This window comes from Amborella trichopoda, chromosome 7, assembly GCF_054954075.1.
Source record: "Amborella trichopoda isolate Santa Cruz 75 chromosome 7, AtrichopodaSantaCruz75HAP2 v2.0, whole genome shotgun sequence".
Lineage (NCBI taxonomy): Eukaryota > Viridiplantae > Streptophyta > Magnoliopsida > Amborellales > Amborellaceae > Amborella > Amborella trichopoda.
In genome coordinates, this window is record NC_142342.1 from 32,504,196 (window position 1) to 32,526,265 (window position 22,070).

A 22,070-nucleotide genomic window follows, 5' to 3' on the forward strand; every position below is an offset into this window, starting at 1 on the left:
AAATTTTTCCTAAAATACTAAATACTCTATTTATTGGTAGAAATTACAAAGAAGATCGTTCAACCCACGTTTTGTATTTTTTTTTTAAATTAGCCCATCCTCAAACCCAATTTTAATTTCTTTTTTTAGTTTTTTGTTAGTTTTAATTTTAGTTTCCCTACTATAGAAAATACTAAAAAACTAAAGTTAAAATTTTGTCCAAGGATAGAATTCTCAAACTCATCGTAGGACTAAAGGACAATTCCACAAAAAAAAAAGAAAAAAAAAAACATGGTTGACCGATCTTCTTCGTAATTTTTGCCTGTAAAATATTTTGGAGAAATTTTTGGGTCTGTAAATAGAAGGAGACCTCAAAAGTCATGACTATGACAACATCCGCATGTTCTGTTATGAAATTTTGAGGTGTATGGCGAGAGAGACCTCAGCAAAAGAATAAGAAAAAATTACAAAAAAACCCCAAGACTATACTTTCTATGCAATTTACCTTCAATTTAACTTTTTCTCTTGCTTTTTTTCCCAAAATAAACTTTCTATGTAATACCCCAAGGAAACAATTTAATTTTTTAGACGGAAATGTCCTTTCCATCCAGAAAAATCATTTTGGCCAGATTTTACATTGACTTTTGGACTCCAATAGGACCACTCTAAAACAACTACTGGACCAAAACTGAGTATTGCTGGACTGTCTTTGCAATTGCTAGACTGCCCTTGTCAATTGCCGGACCACACTTTACATAGTGTCAGAGCCCTACTATTTGACCGCACTTTACACAGTGTCCGGCCTACTGCCATACCGCATTTTACATCGTGCCAAAACCTACTGCCAGATCCAACTTTACACAGTGTCAGAGCCCTACTACCAAACAACATTTTATACAGTGCCAGAGCCCTACTGCCAGACTGTACTTTACACAATGCCGGAGACTTACGGTTGGACGGCACTTATAGAGTGCCGAAACCCGTATTTTGGTTGAACTCGTATTTTGGCGGGATACAGGAGAGAGGCGTGGGTAAGGTAAAAGTAAGGGAGAGTAGTTTAGGTATTTTTTATTTTTATTTCAATTGGGGTATTTGCATAAAATGTGTATTTTGAAAAAAAAAACGTACAAAAGAGATTGGGTTGAGGTAAGTTGTATAGAAAGTAGATGTTTTTTATAATTTTCGCCAATAATAATGCCAGTCCGCTTAAAGAATAATATGAAAGAGAGGTAGCAGGCCAAACACAATTGAAGTCTATGTCGAAATTTGACATAGCATTCACGCCATTCTCTCACTCAATACGTTTTAAACACATTCTATACGCAATCCAGCGAGCAACATTAAGAAGCCATGGAAGTGGTGGTCAGATTTCCAATCCTTATCCTTTTCCCTCTGGTTGAATTAGAAACCAAAGCATTGCTCAACTGGAACACCAGATATATCGACTCATGGGTTTTCGACGATGACTACAAGACTGGCTGGCCATTGTGAATGGGTTGGTATGTAATGCAACCATGGCGGAAGCATAATCGAGATTAAGCTCTCAAATTTCAGTCTGAATAGGACTCTCAACCGACTGAACTTCTTATAATTGCCCAATTTAACCCACCTCGATCTCAGCTTGAATCGTTTTGAAGGTGACCATCGGCACTTTTTCAAAACTCAGGTTCTTGGATTTGGGTCCCAACAATTTCTTGGTTTGGTGCCTATGGAGATTGGTAAGCTCACCTACCTCCGTTTCATTTCTCTAGAAGACAATTGGCTCAACGGACAATTCCATACCAACGTAGTTATCCGCAAATGTGCAAAAGGTACACCTGGACTTTGGGGCAAACTTCTTGACATCCCCCGACTCTTCGAGAGTTTTTGGAATGGCGTTGCTCACAAAACTATCCCTAGTTTTAAATTCCCTCACATATTTCCCAACTTTCATTTTCCAATATAAAACTAAGTATACTTGGATTTATCTCTGAATCCCAAATCAAATATTTTTTTGATCTTAGTGACCTCAAGTTCCTCAACCTCACTATCAATTCCTTTCAAGGCCGACTGAACTTTGTGTTGAATGGTGATAGAAAAATCACATTTTAGATGTTCTTGTATTTTGCCCATTTTTTATTATTAGGTGACTTGTATAAATAATAAAAAAAAGTTTTTTTGAGATATACGATTCTTCTTGGTTTGAACTTTTGTCTCTCGCTGGAAAAGGGGCTAGGGCTTCTTTCGGTTTTGAGAAACGGAAAGAGGTGAAGAAGAATTTTTTGTCCACTTGGTTTGAATTTTGAACTCTTATCTCTCTCAGAAGAATTTCCTCTAGAGAAGAGAGCTTCTTTTGGACAGAAACATTGTGATGGTGCTTCTTTTGGACTCTCGAAGATTGATATGCTTATTTCTTGTAGAGAAGCGGTTCCCACTGAGATTTTGGGTGGTTTCCCTTTTAGTGAGATAAAAGTCTTGTATGCTCTCAAAGTTCTCATCCTTGACAATGATCTAGTTATGAAATAGATATCATAGCTCAACAAGTGGTATCAAAGCACTACAAGTGGTATAAGGGCACAACAAGCTTTGAGAGCAAAGCTTGATGTCAAGACTGCACTCTTTCATGGGGAGTTAGAAAAACATATTTATATGACTCAACCAAAAGGGTTTGTTGTTAAAGGAAAGGAAAACCATGTCTGCAAGTTGAAGAAGTCATTGTACGACCTAAAGTAGTCTCCTAGGCAGTAGTATAAAGGTTTTGATATATTCATGATTGGATATGAGTATGTTAGAAGTAACTATGACAATTTTGTCTATTTTAAAAAATTTATTGATTGTTCATTCATCTATTTATTGCTTTATATGGATAATATGTTTATTGTTGTGAAGAATTCTTTAGAAATCAATAAAGTGAAGACTCAACTTGCCAGAGAATTTGAAATAAAAGATTTATGCTCAGTAAAGAAAATTTTGGGTATGGAGATTCTCATAGATCGAAACTTGGGTAAATTATGGCTATCTCAGAAAGAGTACATTGAGAAGGTCTTTGTTAGATTCGAGATGGAAAATTCAAAGTGGTATTCGCAAAATCGAACCGGAACGGTTAGCCGGACGTGGGCCTAGAAGCAGTTTAACCGGCTTAACCAGTAAACTGGGCGATTCAACCGCTCTAACAGGGCAAGTCTTGTGCGGTCAAAAAAGTATTGAAAAAATACAAAAAAAAATCTACTAAAATATGAAAAGCATATAAATAATAATTAAAACAAAACATATTCAAATGAAGTTGAAAATTAATGAAAAAAATGGATTTTAACCCATTTTATATTTACCAATGGCTATTTTTAAAATTTTCTAGACAAATGGAAAAATATAAAAGTGAGATCAAAACAATTTTTAATCTGCACTATAATGTAAAGAATATTTAAAAATGTATTACAAATCAAATTCCTTATTTTTTAGAATTTATATATATATATTTTAATTCTTTTATTAAAAATACCGGTTGATCACCCTAACCGCGCAAAACAGGAACCGGCCATTGGCCGGTTTGACCGGTTCCGATCCAACCGGGCAGTTAGCGGTTAGATCGGGCAATTTTGCAAACAATGATTCAAAGCCCATGGGTACTCCTCTTACTGCACATTTCAGATTGTCAACATCATTATCTCCAAGTTTAGATGCTGAAAAGGAATACATGTCACGTATTCCCTATGCGAGTGTAGTTGGAATCCTTATGTATGCAATGGTTTGCACTCGTCCAGATATTTCACATGCCATAAGTGTTGTTAGCAAGTATATGGCTAATTCATGAAAGGAGCATTGACATGCGATAAAATGGATATTGTGTTACCTAAGGGTACATCAGATATGGGTCTGATGTTTGATGGAGATAACAAGTTGGTGACAAAGTTGCTGGTTGTTGGTTATGTTGATGCTGACTTTGCAAGTGATTTGGACTGTAGAAGATCTATTACAGGTTATGTGTTTACACTTACAGGAATTTCGATCAGTTGGAGGTCGATGCTACAAAGTGTGGTTGCCTTTGTCTACGATTGAAGCAGAATACATGACTATTACTGAGGCAGTAAAAGAAGCCATTTGGCTGAGAGGGCTTGTAAACGATTTGGGCTTACGACATAATGGGACTGGTATTTATTGTGACAGTCAAAGTGCAATACATTTGACGAAGAACCAAATATATCATACAAGGATGAAGCATATTGATGTCAGACATCATTTTATTCGTAAGATCATAGCTGAAGATGATATCTTATTACTGAATATTGACACCAAGAAAAATGTTACAGATATGTTGACAAAGCCAGTTCCATTATAGAAGTTCAAGTTATGCTTGGGCTTGACTAATGTGTTGCCAAGGTAAGCGCCCATGAGGACGGTGTGGAGAAGGCGGTCGATGAGAATTTCTTTTGAAATTCAAGCTAAGGTGGAGATTTATTGATATTTATTTTGAATTCTTGAATCTCTAATTTTAAGGGATTGGTTTTCTGTCCATTTTTTTCATGTCATAAAAAGAATTTAAAAAAAAGACAATTTTATCTTTTTCAGTTGTTGAAAAATTGAATTTTTTAAAAAATTGATTAGTCGATAGAGAGCTAAAATTGAATTTAAAAAAAATTGATTAGTCGATAGAGAGAGAATACGCAGAGGACTTACGAGAGAGAAAAAAAATTTTGATTCTTCCACAATCAAAAAATTTGAATTTCGGTTTTTCAAAAACCAACCTGATTTCACCGAAAATCCATTGAATTCGGTTTTTCAAAGACCAACCTGATTTCACCAAAAATCCATTGAATTCGGTTGTTCAACAAACGAAAAAGGGTAAAATTATCTTTTTAATTTTTTTTCGTTATGATATGAAAAAAACAGATAGATAGATAATAACATAAACTATTCAATAGTTTTGTGATAACGCAAACTATAACGGATATATACGTAATTTTTCCTAGGTTTTATGCAGTAAGGGAAGCATAGAAAAGTTTGCCTTGAAAAGAATTATTAAAAGAAAAAAATGTAAATAATGGCTATCTTAAACGTATATAATGCCCGTTAACATTTATTCTTTCGTCTTTTCAATCTGGCAACGGTGGCGTGACCCTCTTCTAGATTTCCGATAATTTATGGGCATTTATTTCGTTCTTGCTCCCAAAGCATCACTATAAATATTAAAGGGAAAATTACAAATCAACCCCCCCATCCCCCCCCAAATACACTATCTATGCCACTTACCCCCATTCAAACCTGTCCCCTCACTTTTTTCCCCACAACAATCTTTCCTTGCAAACCCCCCCCCTCCCACAAAGGTAAAAAGTTGTTATTTTTTGGATGGAAATGCCTTTCTCGTACAAAAAAAAGTCAATTGACGGTCTCAAGTTTCGTATTGCCGAAGCGCAAAATAACACTGTCGGAGCTCTTTGTAATGATTGCCGGATCGCAATAGGCACTGCAGGAGCACTGTGGCTCTAGAGCCTCTATTGTTGGAGGGACATTATAGATTGCCCGAGCAAAAATGTCTCTAGAAGGTTTACCGTCGGAGCGCTGTGGCTCCAGAGACCCTACTGCCGGAGTGCATTCATAGAGTGCCGGAGCGAAATGTCTCCAGAAGGTATACTGTCAGAGCGAGATCACATATTGCCGGAGCAAGTTCATCTACTGCTGGAGCGCACTACCACAATGTCGGAGCATTGTGGCTCCATAAGGTGTATTGTCGGAGCGAATGTCTGTATCACTGGAGCGCGTTTTTGTATCGCTAGAGCGACATATTCAACCATCGGAGCGCTGTGGCTCCAGAAGGTGTACTGCTGGAGTGAGTTACCGTATGGCCGGAGCGCATTGTCTTCGTTGCTAGAGCGTTTAATCTGGCTGCCGGAGGATTGTGGCTCCAGAAGGTGTACTGCCAGAGAGAGAAATATGTAGTGCCGGAGCGAGTTGTTTTTATTGTCGGATTGTTTAATTGGACTACTAGAGCGTTGTGGCTCCAAAGCCTTCATTGCCGGAGCATCCAATCCATTCTGCCGGAGAGAATTCTTATACTGCTGGAGCAAGTTCTTATACTGCGGGAACGTTTTCAGTTGACCTTTTTTTTTTCTTGGTGGCCTTTTGCCTTTGGTGGTGTTGCATGTTAGAACTGAGTTAGGTGTTTCTTTTAGTGGTATTATATGTTAGCCTTTGGTGGTGTTATATATTAGCCTTTGGTGGTGCCTTTACATTATATGTTTGATATCCTACATGTTCTATTAAAAGAGTTACACTTTTATTCGCTGTATTTATAGTTTATCACCAAAGCAACAACTAGCATTGCATGAAAGTAACTGTATGTGGTAACCAAGCTACATTGTCATAAAAATATATAATCTCCAACTTGATGACTTCCTCATAATGGAAAAGGCAAATAAAAAGAGATCTCTCATTTATGTAACATACCCTTGATTGAACATTTGTTTAGAACATTCATATAAAATCCAAAAATATATATCAAACTCATTTACATAACATATGTTTCAAGCATATCGACCAAATCCAAAAATACGTATGGATGGCGATCAATATCAACCCTATTCTCTACTTAACAATGGTTTCCAATATCCATATCCAAAAAAAAAAAAATATGGTTGAATTGCAATATGTAGTTGAATTGCAATATGGTTTCCCTCCCATTTAGAGTCGGGTTTTATCCAAATCTATTGAGCGTCTCCGCTTTTTGAAACAAATAACATTGCATTTCACTTGATTTCCATTATCCATTTTTGAGTATCAGCTGATGTTAATTGTGCCTCTGGTTCGGCGCTTTTTGGAAAAACTTCAGCCTCGAAAAAGATTTAACTGTAGTTCAATTATCAGGTAAGTTGTCCTTACATATTCGAGCTTGAATTACTTCTATTGGGTGTATTAAATCCTCAAGCTTCAACTCCTTGTTGTGTTGATTTGGCGATGTAATGAACACATAATTATCATCTTATCCTGAAACTTGAATGTCATTTGGGGTCCGTGAAAATCTAAAGATGGGTGTCTTCAACTTCTTTTCAGCTTAATTTAGTTGATTTAGAGAAATGTTGTTGAAGTTAGTATTATTGGGGTGCTTTTAAATTCCTAATTCGGCTTCTTTTCAACTTCTTCTCAACTTTATTTTGTTGATGCTTCACTATATTACAAAAACCGGACTGGAGGCGCTGAATTTAGCCTGGTTACTTTCGATTGCCCTAACGAGTTTCATTTAATTCTGAAAACTGATTGTATGCTTTACTATAAATGGATGGGCTGTGCAGGAGCGAAAACTGGGCTACAGTACTTGAAAGAATTGAATGTTGCTAAGCAATTTACGTGAAAGTGCTTGATTGTTGAAGCCTTAATCTGGAACTACTTGAATAGTTGTATATATCTTATCCTCATGCGAATTTTATAATTAGGTCAATGCAAATTGGTCATCCATTCCATGTATTTCTCTTCGAACTTGGTTTGTCTTTGCATCTTTGTAGAAATGCAAAGCACGGTGGGGAGATTTTCGATAGAATGTCATTCGATATTTTGATTGACCAGAGTAATTCCTCAAATATTAATGATACCTCAAACAATTGTTAGGCTCGAATGCTAGTTTCTTAATTGACAAGAAGACTAGGGCTGCTTGAAACCATTTACTATGGTTTTACTCAAACGGTTAAACTGTACTTTGGTTAAGAATTTTTGCAAATTAAAGATCTTGTGAGATTTTTTTTCAATTTTACTTCCATGACATTTTACTTCAATTATCCTTTCACATCGATATGAAATATAACACTAAATCTATTCTATACTATGTCTCCATTGCTATTGTGATTGACTCTTAGATACAAGTTGACTATATGGGCCGACCTAAGCGACCTTAGTACATGTCATATTTCATGTCATACATCTTTATTGGATAAGCACATGTTAAAGAAATTTACCATTCCATGGCATGAATAAATTCGCAATTGCATCTTTCTATTGTCTCTTATGGCGAGTTGAATAGTGTTAATGATTTATGTAATTATTTTATGTACATATTGGACAGGTAGAGATGATCCAACATCTTCACAATGTTCAAGGAGCTTTCTCATTTCATAATTCCAGTAGCATTCAGGGGTGCCATCATCAGTGCCAACTATCCATACCATCTCACCTCTTTTTACATCAAGGTCTTGATGTTTCCACTGAAAGACAAGGCTTGAAAGGTTTTCCATTTCTGATTCCAAGTTATCAATTTTAATCACAAGCTCTACTTTTCAATTTTTCATTCATCGGTTAGTTTCTTCAGCTTCCTTAGTTTTTCTTCACTTTTACATCATTAGGAAGAACTAGAAGCTCCCTACTTCGATTGAAAGTTAGATACAGGCATATGTTGACAGAGCCAATAAAGAACACTTCAGTTGATTATGAGGTATCCTTCCATTGTGCATATAGTTCTCTTACAAACTTGATGATGCCAAAGTGTCTAATTTCATCTGGCCTTTGATTCTTGATTTTTCTTCCACGATTAAAGGACAATATCTGTAATAAAATTGTAATATCAGACCTGTCACCTACTTTGTTATCATTTCTTATTGAAATATTGTGCTGAATGACCTGTATGTAAGTGGAAGAACACTTCAATAAGAGATAGAGATATGTTCATAAGTGATATTATTTAAACCATGTTTGCAATATTTTTAGCAACTAACAGCATGAAATTAAGGACTTATTGATAGATTTTTGCTTCACACTGGCTGCATTTTGTAGGCATAAATGTTTCTGATTTGATAAAACAACCATTTGTGTAAAATTAGATCCAACAAAAATGTGAAAATGTTCAAGACTATCATGGGGACCATCTCCATCGAACATCCCCTGAGCCATAAAAACATCTCCAAAAAATGAACCCAGAGAGTCCCAAATCAGGAAAACTATATGCAAGCCTGTTGTTCCCCCCGTTTAGAAAGCCAATTGGAGTCCATATGTATATTCCACTTAGACTTGAGATCTTCTCAAAACACCATGTGAAGTGCCATGGAATCTTGCCCTTCCCAAATTGAAAATCTCAAATATTCTAGAGTCGTCAGTTTGATCCATTCAAACAGAGATCTCATCGACCTGAATCATCTGGAATGTAAGATGATGAAAGACCAAAAAGAGTTTTAGAGAATTCCTTTTTTATAAATTATCGGATTGAATACATTGAATAATAAATACAATAAGAAGAAAGGTCAAAGGTTATTCTCCCTGGTCACAGAATGACGTGCATAAAGGCGAACAATATCTGCGATCAAATGGAAAATACTTACTTGAAACTGTCATTGAAACCCCTTGTATAAAATTAAGTACATGGCACTTACAGCTTTGCACCATTGCTGTGCATTTACATCAAATTCTCCAAAATAAAACAAAAGTACTGTATATTTACATCAAAACAACTCAATGGAGTGCTGTTTTCTTTAAATGAGTTCAAGATACATTTAAAAGATATTTTAATCAATTGAATTTACTAGTTTTTAAACAACATGGGGAATATCCATGGCAGGCAACTGAAATGGCATTAGACAAATGATATTAGAGAAATCCTCCGATTCACACAACAATAGTGGTTCTGTACCTGGTGCCTCCTAGATCAATTGGGAATTTGTTCGGTTAACTTGCACTTGCAAATTCGGATGTTGTATAGAGTTTCTTGAAAACGGAAGTGAGATAAAAGGTGAAGACATGAAGTCAAGTGTATTCTCACCATAATGCTAGTGCTTAATGCCATATCTACCCATTACATGGGAATATCTATTGCTGGCTGTAGGGTGGTGCATCTTGGAAGTTGAAGTTTAACTTGATCCCAAGCTTTGACAAGCACGAGTCCATGGCCTTGTCTGAAGATTTAAGATATGGCTATGTGTACAATTTGAAGTTATCTAACAAATACATGGAATTTGGCAAGATTTCGAGCAAATAAAACATTGGGTAGTCAATCATGGAATCTTCTTGAGAAATGGTATGGAAGTGACCCCAGAACCTGCATATCATTTTCAGCTTCTATCGTAGTAAAACCATATGAATGTTTGATTATCGAACAAAAGTTTACATGAATAATCTTTGCATGGTTGAAATAAGTTATGTTGAACTTTATCTCATCAGAAAATATGAGGGCATTGTATCAAATGACCAAGAGTTTCAACAAATGGGATTTGGCATAAAACTTCAAATTCTGTGGTTAGTGGTGCTTGATATTGGACATATTTGTCAACAATATTGAAATCTTACTCCAGCATGTTAGTGGTATAGAACTGGAAGCTTTTGTCCAAGATCTGAGTCCTACTGCATATTTATTCAAGTTCATATACGCAGTAATATGACTTGAGGTGGCGGGTTGCCTAGTCAGCAATTATATTCCTTTGCTACCTCTTTTGATCTTGAGTGGAAACATTTTTCATTGAATAAGGCTTTCTTATTATGCTAGTTTACAAATGACATCTGAACTTTTGTGGTTGTTGAAGTTTTCTTAGGTGTGCCTAGTTTGGGATGGGAGAAAAGAAAATGTCACATGGGTCTATATTTATCTCTAAATACCCTCCATATTCTAGGAGATAACATGAGCTGATTTCTGTTCTCTGAACCTATGAAGGTGTTTGACCAAAGTATTAACCATTCTAGAGATTGTGTAAGATGTATTTTAAGTTTTATGACGTTCTGAAGAGAAGATTTACTTTTTGATTTGTGCCTTTGTTTGCTATCGATGTTTTCTTAATAGAACAATGAATTCTCCATGATGATATGCTCAGTGGATTGCTTTGTGACATTCGAGACAGAATAGTTCAAATATTATTCACTGTTTTATAATTTCCAATTATTACCAAAACTGATGTTGTTTATCCACTTTTTTTTTATAGTTTTTCTTGTAACTGCGTATTGCACCCCTAAGGTTTGGCTTTTAGGTTGAATTATGCAATGGAGCTGAGAAAGACATCATCCTGCCAGTACAGTGTCTCAGAAATTATCCAAAGGAGGATCTATTTGGCAAAATTGTCATGGTTCGGTTTGATTCCACTGTTCTATTCAAGGAGGGCCAGATGTTGGAGCTCAAATCTGTCCACAGAGCTTTTGCAAGCATAAAATATTTATGCAATGCTGGTGCCAAAGTGGTTATAGTCACTGACTGGGGTGAGCCCAATGGCTCAACACGTCTTCCTACACAGTCTGTTGCAGGTTGATTCTATTCCTTTAGGTAGTGAGAATGCACATTCTTAAACTAGTTATTTTTGAAAGTGATGTTTGCCCTTCCTCTCAATTATGAAGATGTTTCTTTTGCTACAGCATCAATGTCTGTAAATAAATGATCTTATTCTGCTGTAAAATGAGATCCAATTTGTATTAGAGTCACAGAAGGTTCATTTAGTGAACAGGTTTATGATGTAAAGTCATGCGTGTGGACTTCATTATTTTTTATTATATTAATTTGTAATGCCAGGCTGATGAAATTGTCTATTTAATTGTAGCTGGATTTGAATTTAGAAATGGCATTTGTAATCATAATTTTGCTTTTATTAATACGATGACTTTTCCTTGCAGATTACCTTTCTAAATTTCTCCAAGTAAAAGTATTAGCTGCAGATGGAATTTATGGCAGGGTTCAGTCTAAACAACAAAAATTGGAGACTGCAGATATTCTTCTTTTGGAGAATCTTTCAGTTTACAAAGAAGAAGTTGCCAACTGTCCGATATTTTCAGAAAAGCTGTCATCAGGAATTGATATCTTCGTTAATGATGCATTTTCTGATTCTCATAGAATTCTTGCATCAACTGTTGGAGTTGTTCGATTTGCCCATGCATCCGTTGCTGGTTTCCACTTTGAGGAGGAGCTACTTCGACTAACAAAGGCTTTAGAAATCATCAAGCGACCTTATATCGCAGTTGTATGGTCTTCCCATAATTGATTTTGCTACTCTATACATTTAAGTTTTTGAATTAGATCAGAAATATTATTTTTTTGTTGATGTTACTGCTTTATGTTACTTTATAACTATTCTACTTCATGTCTGGATTGCTTCTTTCAGAAACTTAACTTTATACTATGGTTGAGAATATTAATGAAATTTGCAATTTATCTGAAGACTGCTATTTAAGTTCACAAACGGGTGCATTAGTGTGTCTTTGTACTTCCACATACGTCCAATGTATACTCATGAAAACTTAGATGCATGCATATAATTCACTGTGTGTATATATTCAATTCAAAACAAATCAAAACATTTTATTAGAAGGTTTTGCATGCAGCCAGGATGGATTGGCTACGTTTATTATATGTCAAATATATTTTCAATGGAATTGTAGTTTTTTGGGCCAATGAGGCCATTATATTATTGACATTCACATTTTTCTCTGATCTGTTGTTCTTTGCTGCATGTTGATAAATGTTCTCTCCGTGAGTTTTGAATCTACGTAATGCCATGATAAGTTTGGTGCTTGTCTGAATTGCAGTATGTGGGATGCTCCATAGGGTTTGGGCATTGGCAGTACTTAAATCCCCCAAGGATGGCATAGTTGCCGCCTGCTAGCTTTCAATGGCTAAGTCCATGTGTTCTGGTGCCATATTAAGCTGAGGGGAAACAGATAATCCTCACCACAAGTTTCAGATTGAATAAAATGTGATAGCATGAAGGAGACATCATGTAAACGTGATCGAACCAAGAAATTGTAGTTTTTGGGCCAATGAGGCCATTATATTATTGACATTCATATTTTTCTCTGATCTGTTGTTCTTTGCTGCATGTTGATATATGTTTTCTCTCCGTGAGTTTTGAATGTGCGTAATGCCATGATAAGTTTGGTGCTTGTCTGAATGGCAGTATATGGGACGCTCCATAGGGTTTGGGCATTGGCAATACTTAAATGCCCCAAGGATGACATAGTTGCCACCTGCCAGCTTTCAATGGCTAAGTCCATGAGTTTTGGTGCAATATTAAGCTGAGGGGACACAAATAATCCTCACCCCAAGTTTCAGATCAAATCAAACATGATAGCATGAAGGAGACATAATGTAAATAGTTTCTTGGCAGTGTTCTAGGTCATCGCAGTCTTTACCTCCAGTATTTGACATATATAACATTCGGACCTGGGCTTTTGGTGGTAACAAATAGGCTAAACTGGGACTTTGATTCTACGTCTGAATATCATGGATGAACGACAGACTAGTGAATGAATCAAGTGATAAGGTTTGTAGAACGTAAAAATTGCCAGGCTGTCACAACGCCACATATTTCATTTTTTCATGGGTCCTTTAAATTTTATTTAAACTAAGACAGGCGCATTTTTGTTTGAAGCTTGTGCACATTTTGTAATGCTTTTGAGATGAGGAAGGAGATCACCAAATTTGGTGACAGTCCTTTGGGTTGATGTTCATGTCCATCATGTGAAGAGCGATTTCCTTGTGTCATGTCTATGATAGTCAAGTTCCTCACTAATTCACAGCAATTTCCTGATTTGGCGTTCATATTTCTTTACATGCATCTGTTTTAACATCTATGACTGCACTGATCTTTAAAGTTGGGTTTATGTAATGTGTAGATGCCCTTTACTTGTTAGCTTTTATCGTTATGATTTTGTTTCCTGAATGCAACAATTTCCTTTAAGTTGTGATTTGATGTAAGAAAAAAGTTCTCATGGGCACCCAATTGACATTTTTACTCAGAATAAGGCTTCAAATACGTGCCTTCCAGTAGTTGTCTTGATATATACTGAGCTGTCCATCCATTTGTTGAATATTAGTTCTTGACGATTGGTAAAACAATAATGAGTGAGTTGAAAGATGAAAGTCATTATTTTCCCTAAATTTTGTTGTTATGGTGTTGACGTGTTTTTTCTTCATTGATATTGGTCTCTCCCACAAATGGATGCAGATTGGAGGGGGAAATCTGATGGACAAGTCATCTGCCTTGTGTCATCTTGCTTCTCATTGTGATGGACTGGTATTCGTTGGTACAATGGCATTTCAATTTATGCATGCTTTAGGACTGCCTGTATCCTCAGGACTTTTGGAAGTTGGTGCAGCAGCAGAAGCTTTGAAGTTAATCAACCTAGCAAAAGAAAGGAACATACCGATTCTAATTCCAAGAGATTTTTGGTGCATGAACAGTGAAAACCCAAAGCTCTTGAATGTTTTCCCAGCTCATGATCTCTTAGATGGTAATTTGAATTTTGAACTAGTTCTGCTCAAGTTTTAATAAAACAATTTTTTGTGATTGTTTACTTTCATTGTTTTGGGTTAACAAATCACATTGAACCATGGATTGTGTTTCATTCTGAATCCCGCTATCTCCTTTCTCAAAACAGTTAGCTAATTAAGCTACCAGCCTACAACTTATTAAATGAAACAAATAATGGCAATACGAGAGATCTTCTTGACCTCCTTGACTGAAGGATCATTTCACTTAGAAGCAATTTTTACCAGTTGAATTGTGAATTTTCTGTGGTCATGAACTTTACCATGGCCATGGACCAATCATTATCTATTTTATTATTTGTGGGTTTTCATAGAATTCCTGTGCCTGTTGTTCTTCTTTTTGCAGTTATATTGTTTCCTCCTTTGTTGATTATAGGAGGTACAGAAAAGTTGACTGAAGATTTCTTTTGGAATAAAAACTTTGAATAAGGATGTTGGATAATAAACTACATGCATCACCGACTTCAATCAAATTTCAATATGCGGATTTTCCTAATGGCATGTTAGCTTTCCAAAAAAAAAAGGGTTTTAATTTGCCTCTACAGATTCACCTATAACAGAAAGATAAGTACTTTGGATGCCTAGGTTTCCAACCGTAGCTCTGATGTCTTGTTATATATTGGAATAAACTATGCAAAATATCATTAATCAAGTATTCAACGGTTTAGCTATTTATCCTTTATACAAAATGCCTCTAGTTTACAAAGTATCCATATGTGTATGGATGAACATTATGTGTCCGTAGAATGTATTAGAACTGCAATGGTTTGGGGTAATCAACCATGACATGCAAAGTATGCCTAGGATTAAATACCCAATCTCTACTATCTCTTGAATAATATGGCCCTAAAAATTATTGGAGCCAATGTTTTTTAAAGCGACTCGGGCCAAGTACTCTTCTTTGGCTCGAGTTGAGTTACTTGGCGTGTACACTCAAAAGAGCCAAAAAATAAAAAAAAAGAAAGTAAAACCCCACAAGCCTATGAGAAGGGAGGGGCATTGGGCACATGGAGGGAGAGCCCTCCTCTTTAGAACTAAAACCAGAGTGCTTCAACAAGAGAGAAACCAACAAGCTTTAACGAGAGCCTCAGAGCTCCAGAGAGCTTCAATGGGAGAGAGAGAAAGTAATGTCCATTATAACACTTGTACTCCTCTCAATCCACCTCCTTTATGATGCGAAAGAAAGGTAGGAAATTAAATCTACCCTCTTTTCGATCCTCCAATAAGATTATAACCAGCAGCAAGATTCCATGGCGAGCTGAAGTCTATCACTGCAAATAGCCAGGAGTCAAGACAATGCCTAGATGGCAGGATCATGAAACTCATCCTCTAATTCTAAGAACTTTATGAAACCCTAGAATCATAAGCCCTAACCCTAAGGAGTCTAGACAGGCTCCTTTAGCCACATAAAATGGAGCTGACCATTGAGAATTAGACGCATCACAAGGCTTACCACAAGCTTCAGACCCATGCTTTTCTTGAACTCATCAGAGCCATCATGAGGCATAACTCATGGACTGAAGAGAGCCAGAAAATGGGAGGGAGAGGAATCAATGTAGGGAGAGAGGGGAACACCACAAAATCTGATAAGAGAGGATTTGCTTGGCTTTTACTCTATTTTGAGAGAGAGAGAGAGAGAGAGTAAGGGTAGGCCCTGTTTTTAGAGAGAGACAGTGGCCTTTCCTCCAACCATGTGATTTAGAGAGAGGGAGGAGACGGCGTGATTTAGAGAGAGCGAGAGAGAGAGAGAGAGAGAGAGAGAGAGAGAGAGAGAGAGAGAGAGAGAGAGAGAGAGAGAGTTTTCTTGGTGTACACTTAGGGCATACTAGCCGAGGCCGAGTCTGAGTGGACTCGGCTGAGTCTAAAAACACTGATTGGATCTTTTATATGATTTACCTATTGGCCCTTAGCAAGTTTTAACTAGGCTGATGAAATCCATAGGACGATATGGTGATCTTTATGCATGATGCAATTTCTTGTATTTGCTTCGTCGGAGAAATATCCTTATACATGATTACTATTAAAATTGAGTTTTCAAATGCTAAAATGCTCTATTTCTATTTGCTAGTCATAAAATGCTCCATGTGTATTTGCTAGTCAAGCACTTATCTTTTGGCAAACGTTCTTTAATTCTTGATCTGATTGATTATACATCCCTGAAAGTGATTGCAAGGCTTGTTTAGGTGCCAGTTTTCCTACTTATTTTTAGCCAATTGGATTTTGATCAATGATATCTTAAATATTATTCATCATCCAAGGCATAAACGTGCCTTTGTGGGCATCAAGTTCTCTTTTGTTATGGGTTATATCTCTTTGAGAGGGGACACTTGTCTAACCCTTCTCGCATCCCGATGACTCTGCCATCAACTAACAAATTTGGGTCCAGAACCATGATTAATTATTATTGATGTTCATCTTTATAGTAATTATGCTATTCTCTTCTATTACTTTCAGAAGTACTCAATTATAGAAGCAATGGTTGCACATTCTTAATTACCAAACCTGATTTTAACCGTAGGCATAAAGGCTACTTTGATCATCGAGTCTCTAGGCAGATTAAATAAATTACATTCAGACATCTGTAAGTAAAATGTAAATTTATCAACGTGAAATTGTAAGAGGTAGGTGAAAAAGCAAATTTCTCCTCTCCATGATTACAGAACTTTGGAATTTTTTTTTTAAAAAAAAAAAAAAAAACTCCCATTCATGTCATATAACCCTTCCCAAGTAAGCGAATGCATAAAAATGTCAATACATTTAGAAAATCATATTAATATGCAATGCACCAAATCATTTTATTAATTCTTCAAGTCCTTACCACTTTATGTGCCTTCTGTTTACAGATTATTTCTAGTTCTATTCATTACTTTGAACATAAAAGTCATTTTTATATCACTTCCTATGATTGCAATTTTCTATATTCAATTATCAAATTGTTTATGTTTCCCTAATGCCTTCTGATTGTCTAGGTTGGAAACCAATTGATCTTGGACCGAAGTCATTAACTGATATATCTTCTTTGCTTTCTGAAAGCAAGGTCAGGTGAATGAGACTTCATAAGCTGTTTTATCTTTACAACAAGAACTTGATAAGAATCATATTGTTTTCTTTATAGGATGAAGTGGAAATACATCTTGGCTTGAGGGGAATTGATTTATGGTGAAATTTATAGTTTGACTGTTGATAGTGGTGCTTTCAAAATTTCTGTTACATTACATAGAAAGTTTTCTGTGAAAAAACTTGTGTACATACATAATGAGTAAGAATGAATGTATAAAGTCATCTGAGTTTTTTTGCATAATTCACTGGGCAAAGTGATAAATGCTGCTTGTTTTAATTAGCATAAATCCAATCAATATTCTTATAGAGTTTTATGGGTATTTGTCTGGGGGAAAAAAGTACTTAGGTTCTCTCCAAAACCAGTTATTTATTTATTATTGACTTTAAATATGGGTAAGTTTAAATCTGGGTTTTGGGTATGTGCCATTTGGATGGATTCTAGATGAAACCTAGGTTCTATATTTCCACTCTCTAGACTCATCTGTTTGTAAAACTTGCATTTTGGATATTTTCAAGCCACCAAACCTATTTATATTTGCACAAACATTATTTTCAATGTTCCACACTGTTTATCTGATGGGGTGGATGTGATCTTTCCATATATATGTAGATTTGATTGTTTTTCAAATTTCTTTTTGTGTGTTTCTGCTGCTTCTGAATTTGTTTTTATTGAAGATGAAGAATTTGTGCTTTTTTATCAATTTGGTTGGTTATTTATGATAAATTGCTAAATCTCTGCATCTGTTGTGGCCCTTGCATTTTTCACTTAGATCCATCTGTTTGTCGTCTTTGCTGTGTATATCTCATGCTTTAAATTGTCATTCTTATTGCTTATATATGAGTATCTAAATCATTAGCAAGTTTTCTGTGTCGGCGTAGTCAACGGATTGAGTTATTTTAGGAGGATCTGGTGAAAACCCAGATGTAAAACGTCTTACATGTTTCTTGCTATTTAATTATGAAGATGTTGTGGAATTTATTTGTTTTATCTTTGTCATCAATAAGGCTGTGATAGTGATGGGCTTATGATATATTTCAGATCTGCAGCATTGTTTGTTCTCAGATGTTTGAGTTCTTTTGTTCTGATTTACATATAAACAACTTTTTCATGTGTAGCATGATACTTTTGATCCTATCTTGTCTTTTACATGAAGAAATGATCGTCTAAATGAAACATTATTGCCATATTTTTCTTTCCCTAGAATAATTAATGTATTTGTGTTTATTTTAGATCTATCAAAACCCATTGGAAACCAAAGCAAATAAGAGAAAGAAAAGTAATTATTGTCAAAATCTTATATAAAAGAGTTAGAATTATAATCACAAGATCAAAAGATTCATCATCATCCAAGCCTTGTCCCAATTATTTGGAATTTGCTCTATGAATCCTATTCCTTTAACAGAATTTATTATAAGATGTGGCAAAGTTTTACGCTGGTTGCCTACCTAACTCAATCCACTTCCTTTACTTGGGCTTGGAATGGGCTAAGGGAAGGTTTAAGGTCCTCACCCTTATTAGACCAAGTCTTAAAAATGATATATCCTGTAATAATTATCTAGACCCCCTATTTCCAAGATTTTAAGGGTTTATTCGATCTGCTCTATCTGTTGCATTTTTGAAATTTAAATTTTATAACTAGGAGTAAAAATAGATTTTCAAGCCATCATAAGGTTTTCGACACTAGAACGACATCTCAGACAAAATCTAGAGGCGCTTACTTCTATACCATAAGGAGGGTGCATTATACAAACCACGCCCATTATATATTTCCATTAAAGGTCAAAGGATAGAAGTGACATGCGATAAACAAAGGGTTGCACATTTTATATAAGATTTGCTGAAAGCACAATGAACTTAGAAGTGAACAATGAACAAATTTGAAACATCTTTCAGGAATGTATGAGCTTAGATGATGTCACTCATTTGCAATATATTTTGTGACAAAACTTAGGTATGTTTATTGATTTTTGTGCCATTTTTATAATTGCTATTTTTTCTTATCAATCTTTTGATCAAAAGATTGATAAGAAAAAATTGCAATTATAAAAATGATGCAAAAATCAATGAACATACCTAAGTTTTACGAGATGGTGATTGGGTTAAATTTGATTTCAGCTTTAGGCTCGAAATCAGAAGCTCGAGAGGGAGATCTAGAGGGGTACGGGGGGGGGGGGGGGGGGGATTGGGGGTTGTTGATGTATTTGTGAGAGTGGTGGTTGTGATGGAGATGGAGATGCTCCAGAGAAAGTTTGTCTCTAGTCAGATGCTGGTGGAGATGGAGATGATGAATGGAGAAGGAATAAAAGATGGATTGTTGGAGATGGAATTTGAGAGAAAATGTTTGCCAAAACAGCCTTTTTTTCTAGAAATTGTGTTCTATAAAAATGGGCAAAGTTTTATTGAGGATAAGATGACCCCTTAATACTTGCAGCTTAATCAAAACTGATTGGTGAACTAAGATCATTATTGAGACACAATGAACAAACTCCACACAATGAACAAACTCCACACAATGAACAAACTCCGTGAGAACAACAATATTTCATGCCACGGCTCCCACAATTTACTTCTTTATGAACATAACTCACACTCACAAATCACAATAAACACAAAGTTGAAGATGTCTATCGCCTTTGTAGTGGCTAATTAGGGAGTATTGGGGGAGAATTTACGTTATGGGAGTTTTTAGCTGCTCAATTTGTACTTTATTTACTATACTTTTTTTTAATGTAGTTATGTTTGATTGAGAAATAGTTAAAAATCTGATTCAAGCTTTGGCCAATTCTTATGGGAATTGACTCAAAGATAGAAATGGTCTGGAAAATCTATTGATGGAAAGCTTCGGGTGAATCATGTCCTAAACGTACCTCTCAACTGCAATTATTCATGAGACATCTGCTGCCTATGAACTGCCTGATATGATGAAGTCAATGTCTTCTTCATATATTGAATTGAATTCTTGTAACACTTCTTTGGAGGGCTTTGCTGTAGAAAACAAACCATAGGAACATGAAAACCCCATATAGCAAAGAATTTCTGATCTGAGAAAATTGAACTACTCCCTTTAGCTTCTAACAAGAGACTCAATTGAGCCTTGATTTGTACCATTAGAGACCTAGGTAGAGTCTTGGACCTCCCTGAATATTTCCTTGACATGTCTCATCTTTTACTATCTGTATTGTATATAATTTTGACTTGTCGGTGAACATATGGGTATCTTATGGACAAAGAAGGGAAGGTGGGAAATTATATCCATCTTTTTCCTCAATCTCAAACAAGTAAAAATCAGTAATAATGGAGAAAAAACATGATCTGTAAATCAAGACAAAAGAGGAACTTTATTCTTTCATAAAATAAAACATTCATTCCAAATAACATAAGCCTTCCTAAATGTAACACCCAACATTTTATAAGCCTATGAAACTCTAAAATTAACTTGAGATCCAAGTAAACATTTAAAACTCTAAAATACCTTAAGTTTTTTGTTAAATTCTGGAAATATCCTATGGATAGATACACGTGAACACTACTCGTGAATAGTACATATAAATAATAACCAGTGAATAGTAAAAAATTCTAGAGTCCCTAAAAAACTTAAAAATCCTTGAAATAGACTCTAAAACTAAAATTAAAGTATACATTTTTGAATTTAAACAAATATTAAAAATTAAAATAATTTTGCCCTCCATCATTCTCCCCTAGTTGAAAAAGCTCATCCTCGAGTTTTGAAGTGTGTTAATTACAAATCCTCCGTTAAACATAAGGTCGCTGTAACTCGAATATTGCACATTGACCTTGGGGCTTGATTCTATGACTGATGGGTTATGGGACTGATTAAAATATCTTTGAACCAATCACTGAAGGTTTTGGCATAATCAACTATGGTGGTGTGCAACTGTGGGGTGGAATCTTCAAGTTGGAAATAGGAAAGGCCACCATTGGGTAGAGAAAAGTGCTCTTTACAGTTGCTACTCTTAATTGCTTGCTCTTCGACCTATTCATCACCACTATCCCTATTATTACCATCATTGCTACCATTACCATATTGGGGATTGTGGCCTGCAAAGCTGTCAAAGCATGTAAAAGGATATTTACAGTGGATTATACACTTCATTGGGAGTGTACATTGTTTTTGACTGACGAAGGGTTAGAAGTTCTATCGTCTTGATCATGTCCAAGATTCCTACCATTGGGCATGTGGAACTATAAAAAAGGGTTTATAGTGGGTCTTCCCTTGTTGAGGTCGAAGAGATGCCCAAAGCTGATTTGTAGGCCGAGAGAGCTGTATGGTCTTTTGTTTGGGGTTGTAGGCTTGTGAGAGCGAGGGCGAAATCCTCAATAAACTTCCGAATGGTCAGTATTTATGACAACCACATTTCCATGAAGCATCCCTATAGAGGGACATGTGTACATATGCATAGAGAGAGTCTCCCATAGAGAGAGTCTCCCTTGCACTATATTGATATGTGTGATTTGCTTTTAAGGAGGGGTGAAAACTGTAATCCACATTATAGGACTGTGGTTCCACTGTTTATTGGTTGATTTTGACAAGCCAGCCATGAGCCCCTGCATGAGATTGTGGGCCACGGGTTTTGTTGGGTCGGTTTGAGAGGACAGTTGTGGATCAGTGTCACCAAGTTAGGTGGAGTGCCCTTATAGTCACTTTATTTTGACCCATTGGTACTAATCTACTTCTAGATATTTTGTTTGTAATAATATAATTTTTTGTGATTTTTTAGAAATTTACGTCAGATTTTTTAAAATTTATTTCTGCTGTAAAATACTTTGAAAGTGTGTTTTTGTAATTATGACAATTAAGAAGGCCACATGCAGGGCCCTTGG

The 22,070-nt window shown here is 35.8% G+C and overlaps 1 protein-coding gene across 50 annotated transcripts in view; it reads left to right on the forward strand.

The window, feature by feature from the left end:
- The first annotated feature begins 1,222 nt into the window (after positions 1-1,222).
- Positions 1,223-22,070, forward strand: part of LOC18426468 (uncharacterized) — a 44,111-nt gene continuing 23,263 nt past the window's right edge. For 18 of the 50 annotated variants that reach the window (XR_016058826.1, XR_016058813.1, XR_016058814.1 and 15 more), the window contains exons 1-7: positions 6,354-6,816; positions 8,006-8,165; positions 8,283-8,371; positions 10,884-11,154; positions 11,518-11,861; positions 13,845-14,130; positions 17,137-17,204. Coding sequence is in view for 35 of the 50 variants with exons in the window: in XM_088871132.1 (XP_088727258.1) it covers positions 8,012-8,165; positions 8,283-8,371; positions 10,884-11,154; positions 11,518-11,861; positions 13,845-14,130; positions 17,137-17,204 (1,212 nt within the window). In the remaining 15 variants the exon portion in view is untranslated. Of the gene's footprint in view, positions 1,791-6,353; positions 7,347-8,005; positions 8,166-8,282; positions 8,372-10,870; positions 11,155-11,517; positions 11,862-13,844; positions 14,131-17,136; positions 17,205-22,070 lie in introns of those variants that run through there. The other 32 variants (XR_016058820.1, XR_016058811.1, XR_016058812.1 and 29 more) reach the window with 17 other exon arrangements.